We start from the raw sequence: 8,952 nt of genomic DNA, 5'->3' as shown, positions 1-8,952 counted from the left end.
TATGATCAAGATTGTAAGACCGAAGCGGGTCCTTACTTTGATATAATAAAATTCAAGATTGTGAGAAATTGATAGTGTCCATTGTCTCCACACCCAAAAATAACCAACAGCCTTGAGGTCCGGGGGGGAGGGGGGAGGGTAGGGCCCCTCGGGGCACGGCGCCTCGAGGCGGGCGGACTCAGGGTGGGGGTCTCGAGGTGGGTGGACTCAGGATGGGGGGCTCATGGTGTTTAAAAGCAGTTACTAGCTTCATCTCTTTCCCTTTATCCTTTATATGTTCTATCTAGTAGTACTACAGTTTCTTTAATTGAAGCTATTAGTGTAGAGTTACAGGTATTTGTGATTCTGTGTAATTACTACTGCTACCAGAATTTTATATGTTTTGTGTCATATGTACTCCATAATGGGATGCATTATAGAAGTTCCTAAAACTAGTATAACACTTCCTGTCTAAAAGTAACTCCCACTGATTGTCTTTTTCAACTCTTTATGATCTTAAAAAAAATGTTCATAATTAATTGAGCATTAGATGTTGATTCTAACGAAAGACATTTATATTCATAATCCTTAGCTGAAATAGGATAAGAGAGGACAAATCATGAATTCTACACTTGTATAGTCCACAATTAGAAAATTGGCAACCACTGATATTATAATATTATGCAGGTTCCCAAGTGTTCAAACATCTGAGAAAAAAGCAAAACAAATACCAACACCATATAAACTAACAAGCTAAATGCTTAGCTGGAAAGATAGTGTTTATTGCAAGATGGCTCAGTGAGCACGGTCTTTCAGCACTTCAAGATCAACTTCTGTTGGATCAGTAGCCTGAATCTCATAATGAAAACCATCGAGCTCTCTTTTAAATGCGTCTTTAGAGGTGGCGTAAAGCATCTTTGCACGAATACGAGATGTTGCAGGAGACCTAAGGAAACAAAAGCAATGCACTGAGAATGTGAGAAGGAAAAAGTTTGAAGTGTTACTTATAGTTCTCTGAGATGCTGGACTTGCACATCAATCCCATTGTACGTGCCATGAAATTGATCAACTAAAATAATATGTCGAAATCAAGCAAACGCATACAGAGGCAAAGGCAAAACAGTAGAAGCATTCTCAAAATTTTGCTTCCTAAAGACTAGCATTGGGAGTTTGCTACAGAGACCTGAGAAATAAATGCATAATCTATTTTCATAAAATGAGTAAGATATGATTAAAAAATACAACCAAATTGATTTCTTTTTGCATTTGGAAGAGACAAACATTTTGACATTGAAAAGAAATCTCTCTGACAAATGATATACTAAAAAGTAATTTACCTGGTCATGAGGCAAAATGTTCTTTCGATGAAGAAGACAATGAAAGAACAGGACTAGTAAACTACATAGAAAATGCTTAACAATTGTGATTCAAGAAAAAAGTTGTTTAGTCCTTAAATGATCAAGTCATACATAACAGGACATAAGGATCAAAAAATGTTCCTTTTACATCTCTATCTTTCAATGGGACGACAAATTTCTACCTTCTTCGTCCTTCACTTCCACGTCGTGGAAGGAAGCTACAGGAAAACCAAGCTGGTGTACAACTTGTCTAGTTTTTCAAGAAATGCTTGGGGCATTGGTGAAACCAGCAAATTAAAAAATCAAACAATAGTTGCAATCACACACAGATGAAAATATGCACAAGGAGGTGGGAGACTAACCAATGAACAAAGAATATCTTGCTCTTTTGGCAATTCTCAGAAGTCACAAAATCAAAGTCATACACCGCATATCGGCAATCATTTTCTGGCAAAGAAGCAGTAAAGTCATCAAAGGTTTCAGCAGGGCTGCCAGTTTTCTCAACAACAACCTCCTTTTTCTTTTCATCGATTTTGAAAATCACGTATCTATGAACTTTCTTCCTCTTCAACTCCAAGAATGCATTTTTGCCGTGATCAGCCACACCCATTCCAGAAGAAGCATTTGGCTGAAACTCAAGGAAAAAATCCAGTCCAGTGTCTATACTTCACATGAAAACAGAGATATAATTTGAGGATTTCAAGTACACAATAATTTAGTGCTTCAATGAGTTCCTGTTTGGACATAGCTTTTTGAAGTTCTGTTTGGACATGTATTTTAGTTGAAAAAAATTTGAAGTTTTGTGAGTGAAAGTCCCAAAAACTGGTTTACATTAGTCAAAAATATTTTAAGATCATATTTCCAAAATCTGATCAGATTTCACGGTCAACAATATTTCAAAAACATACTCTCAAAATCTATGATCAAACCGTTAGCTAAAAAAACTAATATAACTTTCAAAATTGACATTTTTCTTTTTATTAATTGTGACGGTGTCAAGCCAACTTAGATTTAAAGCGCCTTGACTATTCCATCGGATATCAGCTACTTCCCAGGAGGAATAGCTAGAGACACCACCACATAACTCTGTTTCATTTTTATGTTCGATTATCCTAGTTGGAAGATGTACCCAGCCCTTATAACATGATAAGTTGGTTCTCATAATGATCAGATATTCCTAAGGGACTACAACAAAAATACAAAATTAAAAAGTGAACATAACATACAAATTGATCAAAGACTTAGATGAACAAAACAAAATTAAAGATAGATAACATACCCCTCTGAATTTGAAAGACATGAGAAGAGCAAAAAAAAAAATTAAAATGAGGCTTGAGAGGAAGAAAGAAAGAGGAATATGAGTTGGTTGAATAGATTAGATAATAATTATACTACTATAAGAGAAGAAAAGAAAAGATACTGCCAAAATGAAGCAAATAGTATCTTTATTCTGGTTGTTTTGCACACTAGTAATTTTCTTTTATGTCTCTATCAAAAAATGAGATCCCCCAACAAACCTTTTCAACTCAGGGTCGGTGCGTTGATTGAACGCTACCCATACTTTTTGCGATGCCAAACGCCAATTTGACCATGCATTCCTCTTCAACATTATTGCCTTTTCCTCAATGTTAATATTGTTTTTGACTAATGTTATCAAAATGGGATGAGTTAAAAAATGAAATGATTCGTCCAAAAGATATCAATTGATTTTTGGCTAGTCATAATGCAACTCACTGAACTCTTACTAAGTTATAACTATTGAAGTATTTAACAAAGAAATCTTTACTATAATGATATATAACCTATCAAATAAAAAACTTATTTTTCTGAAAGTATTTTTTAACAAAAATTTCTTTCAACCTAGTTTTTAGATAGGCTAAATTCGGCAGGTCAAAATAAGCTAAACCAACACATGAGCTAATTTTGTTATCCTTTATCTTTGACATTAATGGTGTTAGATCAATCCATGTTGTCCAGTTTAAGCTGGTCAAAATTGTCTCCTGAATGATCACGTTAAATCATTGATCCATTGACACGTTCTCTGAAAAATCTAGTGTGGCAAGCTAAACACACAAATTAAAATTGAAAGCGGGCTTCTTTATTTTTCAAATTTGCCTTAAAATGGCCTCACAAGATTGAAAAAGTGCAAGTTTTTCATGAGAAAAAAAAGCCAAATGTCGAAGAGACTTACGGTCCACTGGGAAGAATATCATCATGATTTACTTGTATTCTATACATAGCCATTGAAACGATTAAAAACTTACACTGCATTATGTTTTGCACATATTATAGATACATCTGGAAGAACAATACATTTTCTTAGTGTCATGATGACACTCAAAAAGGAAAAACAAAACGTTCATTGATGTTCTGGTCAAAAACATATACTACTTGCTATATATAATAGCAACAGAGAAAAATATGCACTGTGATACAATATCTTTTTAATCTGATGTCCGCCGATACTAAAGAAATACAATTCTAGGCCGCCAAATATATTTGTACATGTCAAAATCGACCAATTTTATCATTCCAAAATCGACAAACCTACCGTTTCACCAGAGTCCAAATTACATTAGATCTGGATCATCTTCATAGTCATAGTCTGGTTCACTTGAATGCCTCATTCTCTTTGCATCTCTTGGACCTCCCCTGCCCTTCCTTTGTCTACCTCTGGAGAAACAGCCAACAAACAGGGTAGTCTATTGTATTAGAACTTGAAAAATCGATTGCCGATAAGAGAAAAAGTTGTGGAACTATCTATTTTACTCCTCCAACAAAAGTAGTTATAGGATAATATTCACAACTTACTGAACATTGGCAGATATGCCTCCACCATCCCGACCAAGAGCTTGTTCCTCAGCCTGAAAATATGCAAAAATGCTACTTTCATGTTCTTTGAATTATGTAAGTAGCACCACAACTTCATGTTGGATGAAATATGCATTAAGGTGTCATTCCACGACCATCGTCCAACTCTGAAGTAGATGGGAACATGATAGACCATGGGCAGGAGTTGCTTAATTATCTTTTTTACCTATGGTCTTTTTTGGATGGAGACTATCAAGGGGTTTACAAGGAGAGATTCCAGAAAGTGCAATTCAAGTTTCTACGCGAGGTTTCAGCACATTTTAATTTAAAGGATAGATGGAAGGCAATAACATACATGAGAACCAGCAACTACGTCACAACATCTTCCGAATGCAACCTGAGCTATTTCCAAGCAAAATTAACGTAAATATCATTTTGTTTAGTGCTCCATTTATTGGCAAAGCTTTGAGAACACTCAAAAGGTGGGGTTCTAATACGGATGGGAGCTTCTAGTTCAATGCTTGGTAATTGGTAGAGCCCTATCTGTTTCTTTTCCACTCTACTTATATTTAACCCAGTCTTTTACAACCAAAAACAAGCTCAAACTGCCTTTACACCTTAACCACTGCTTACCCACTCAAATGGAACTTGTTCCCCTTAATCTACTTCTCTGGTGATTCATTTGGAAATTGAATCCTTCTCTACTACATTCCTTCCTTTTTCCATTTATTTGATGCTCTCTCTTTTTTTCCTATCCTTTTACAGGGTTCTAAAGGGAGAATTTCGCATTATAATTCAACAGAATGGGCTAACATCTCTATCTTGAAACAGGACTATAAACCAAGAAGGTGGTCAAAGACGAGTGCTGACCAACTGAACACCTTGCTATTGTTGCCCCCTTATCAAGAATATTTAGCTTTAGTCAGCTTTAATAAATCTTCTTGACATTCATATTGGGCGCCCTAACTTGCCTCACAATCTCTAGACATTTAAAAGATGGAGACAGGACAGTAAATGGATTATAATGTAATAGCTATTGCACTATGTTCAGTATAAATCTTAACAAGAAACAAAGGGCACCATTGTACAACAGGGAACAGAGCATATGATCTTGCAAAATGACAGACATAAACTTAAGAGACAAACTAAATTTGCATGCCATGAACAGAAACTCTGATATGATTCCCAGTGTATAAGATCATAAGATATACATCCATCAACAGCATTCAAGCGTTTCCCCTTGCTGAGAAATACAGAAAAATACATACTGCCGGTGAAGTGACGGACGATAAAGAAAAGAGCCTATCTTCAGGTTGAAACTTCCTGGACCGTTTCAAGCTGCAAAATAATTAAAAAGAAAAAGGCTAATTTCAATAAAGAAACATATAGGCGAACCTTAAGTTTAGGCCGGAAAATTGAAACCTAAAGAGAGTGATTGAGTAGATTTTTAAAAACATCATTATATTACCAGACCATTAATGGAATAAACTAATGATGATACTCTTCTATTTCTTAGGAACAGCAGTTTCAATAACATTTCTAACATCAAAAAGATGTTTATTACTTTTACTATATGATATTCCCAAAACACTGAAGTAAATATGTAATCTACATGTTCCTCCAAGTCCCGACAACCACTAATTAACTCACTTCTCCAACTCTTCTCGTAATAGTTATGTGAGCCAAAGTAAATAACAAAAAATAGGATGCAGGGAAGGATCTTTATATCAGTGGTGTCAATTTCAACTTGAATGCATTTCAGCTAAATTACTGGACAAACTGTCCAACCCACAACGTATTGCAAAGCATTCCTGCCAACCAAACAGGAGGATGGGCTCACACTAAGTGTTATAACTGCAATTCGAACCTGGGACCTCCCTTCACTACTAGTCCATCCCCTTGGATACAGGATTATAATTTTACGAACAACTGAAACGCTTAATCACGTGGGTCTATTCAGCACAATCAGCCCAACTAAAATGTCAACAACATTGGGTTTATAAGAAAGTCTAAAAAGTTCTTCGGTACTCTCATCTTGTAGAATTTAGCTCCGTGATGAAAATGAATTGCAACTGTTGTTATTCACACACTTACAACGTGATTAATACTCTTCCATGTGTCTTCTTCGAAAAACAAAGGAGATAAGACAGAGAGGGGCAGCAGAACTAAGCCTTTAAAAAATGAGTCTCACAAGGTGAGACAATGACACAAAGCTAGCTCATTTACATCATTGATGAATTTTTACTGCCTTTGCGTAAATATACACAATTACATTTTACTAAGCAAAAGCAAAATGCCAAAAGTAATTTGGATGTATTCTACCTTCTTGCCCACATCCATCACAGAACATTGGCTATCAAAATCTTGTCCCATACCAACCGTATGCTTTTAGTCTTTCCTATTATACACATTCCATCAATATGCAAGTAACTTAACCACTTGTAATTTGTGAACACAAATTTACTTGTCCATAGTATCATCATAATAAATTGCGATATAATTACTTACATCAACTTCAGCAAATTATGGGACTACACTATTCTCTAGACAGTAGAGGCTTTTCTTACTTCTTAAGAAGGAACAGAAAGTGGAGAGAGAATAAGCTTGTATCATCATAAATGCTAAATCAGCATGATTGTTAGTCTCCACTCTCTCCATTTCTCTTTGAAATCCTTACCTCCAAACATACCACACTAGGAAAGCAATCCACTCAAGAAGCACTAGAGTACATCAAGATCTACATCCATTTCTCAAAACCAAGTCATCAACAATATACAATTATATGCATTGCTTTATCCCAAAAAACAAGGTCATATGAAACAACTAAGCTTAATTCGGCACTAGTTAGGGTCAGGTAAATAAATTCTATGCATGCATTCATCATTCTGCTCTATTCAGACGCAAGTCATTGCAATATCACACCCATCCTAGGTCTCATTTAAAACTTACAAGCTGGTACTCTTGGAGGAAGATAAAAACCCTTCAAACCCTTTTAGTACATTTCCACATTGGCTAGGATCCTGTAGGTAAATAGTCTCCATGTCATAAACCTGCAAGTCACTTAGAATTTCAGGGAATCAATGTTGAAACTAAACATAAAACACAAACCCCAGAAATTTGTTGACCTGTTTTTCGAGGTTCCGTAGATCTTCGTGAAGTTTAGCTCTTTTTGACAAGAGAGTAGCGAGCACTGCCGAGGGATTGGAGGATGTTCGTTGCCCTAAAATGGATTACGTGACAGACATAGTTGAACATATTTGTTAAGCAAAAATTAGGAAGAAAGAAGACAAATAGGGTTGAACCGAGGGTTTACCTTCGGCTTCCATTGAAATTTTGTGGGAGATGAAGAAACTGTTTATATAGGTTTCTGATAGCAACGCTGGCAGCTTCTGAATCCTTCCGATCTTGGGACAAAAAGGAGTTTCTTTTCTCGACGTTGACGTTTCGGCCGTTCAGATGGTAGTAATTTTTTTCCAATAAAATAAAATATTTTTTTTTTTGGTGTTTAGCTGTTGAAATAACACACTTTCTAAAAATATATAATATTAAAGATTAATAGAATTATATATTATATTATTGGGAATATTGATTTATTTTTTTTTAACGATATGTTAGGGTTATTAATTTTGGAACCATATGGTACTCATTGAGTTAGAAAAGGCATACAATAAAGTATGTGGAAGGTTTTTATGGACATGTTCGGAGTTGAGAGGTTTATATTTAGCTGATGGTAAAGTTATTAAAGATATGTGCAATGGAGTAAAGATTCGAGTTAGAACAGTGAAAACAGTCTCAAATACTTTCTAGTTAAAATGGAGTTACACCACGGATTGCTTTTTATTCAACTTTTATTTGTCTCGATAGACGATTTGACATGATACATGTAAGGGGAAGTCTGATTGGTATTGGTATGACATAGTATTTAATGAATATACACACGACAAAATTAATGATAAACAAGAGGTTTGGAGACGTAATCTAAAGTATTAAGGTTCCACGATGAGCGAGACCAAATTGAGCACATGGAGTACAAGGTCAGTGATACTTTGCTTGAGGCAGATGTGAAAGTGACGGTTGATACACATGTAATTTTAAAGCAAGGAAACTTTAAGTATGAACAATCCAACAAAGATTGATGATGAGGTCATATATTGTATTAAAGCAGTGTGCATGAAATGAAGAATTGTATATATAATGTCTTGTTTGATGAGAATGTGTAACTGAAACTTAGCGATAAGTTTTATAGAATGATTCTATACCAACGATATTGTATGAGAGAGTATTGACCAGAAGATGAAAACAGAAGTGAAAATATAGATATACAAGCATAGCAAAGAAACAAGATTAGAAACTAGATGAAAAATAATTTTCGTAATGAATAAAATGTGAGAATATTGAGATGTTATTATATACATGTGAGGAAGATTAGCATAGATGCCCTAATAGAAGTGCAAAAAGTATATAGTGTTAGATTCAAAAAGAGATAGAGATTAGCATAGATGCCCTAATAGAAGTGCAAAAAGTATATAGTGTTAGATACAAAAAGAGAGAGGGGTAATATTGAAAAATCATATTTTTCTACTATCTGTTGTATATAAAATATAGTCAGCAAATAAGTATTTTTGGATACCTTCCTATTATTTTTATGTAGTTGATAAATAACTTATTGAGAATAAGTATGTGTAATCAAATGTTTACGACTATTATAGTTAAATTACAATGTAAAATAAGAGACATGTAAAGAAATTTAAATATATTTAATCGAAATACTAAATATATTGAAATACATCAAATTATCGAATAT

The 8,952-nt window shown here is 34.7% G+C and overlaps 2 protein-coding genes across 2 annotated transcripts; both read right to left on the bottom strand.

Moving 5' to 3' along the window:
* Positions 1-539: 539 nt before the first annotated feature.
* LOC107029614 (actin-depolymerizing factor) lies at positions 540-2,773 on the bottom strand. Its single transcript, XM_015231044.2, has 3 exons — positions 2,617-2,773; positions 1,700-1,965; positions 540-925 (listed from the first exon to the last, which is right to left on the bottom strand). Exons 1-3 carry the CDS (start codon positions 2,635-2,637, stop codon positions 775-777), a joined length of 438 nt encoding a protein of 145 aa, XP_015086530.1. The 5' UTR covers positions 2,638-2,773; the 3' UTR covers positions 540-774.
* A 776-nt stretch (positions 2,774-3,549) lies between these two features.
* LOC107029784 (chromatin modification-related protein MEAF6-like) lies at positions 3,550-7,634 on the bottom strand. Its single transcript, XM_015231229.2, has 6 exons — positions 7,462-7,634; positions 7,274-7,368; positions 7,098-7,198; positions 5,417-5,486; positions 4,149-4,201; positions 3,550-4,010 (listed from the first exon to the last, which is right to left on the bottom strand). The coding sequence occupies exons 1-6, from the start codon at positions 7,472-7,474 to the stop codon at positions 3,908-3,910; spliced, it is 435 nt and encodes a 144-aa protein (XP_015086715.1). The 5' UTR covers positions 7,475-7,634; the 3' UTR covers positions 3,550-3,907.
* Between the last annotated feature and the right edge of the window lie 1,318 nt (positions 7,635-8,952).

The sequence above is a fragment of the Solanum pennellii genome, chromosome 9 (assembly GCF_001406875.1).
Source record: "Solanum pennellii chromosome 9, SPENNV200".
In the NCBI taxonomy this organism is placed as follows: domain Eukaryota; kingdom Viridiplantae; phylum Streptophyta; class Magnoliopsida; order Solanales; family Solanaceae; genus Solanum; species Solanum pennellii.
The sequence above is the reverse complement of the archived record's forward strand: the minus strand, read 5'-3'. Positions and strand labels throughout refer to the sequence as shown.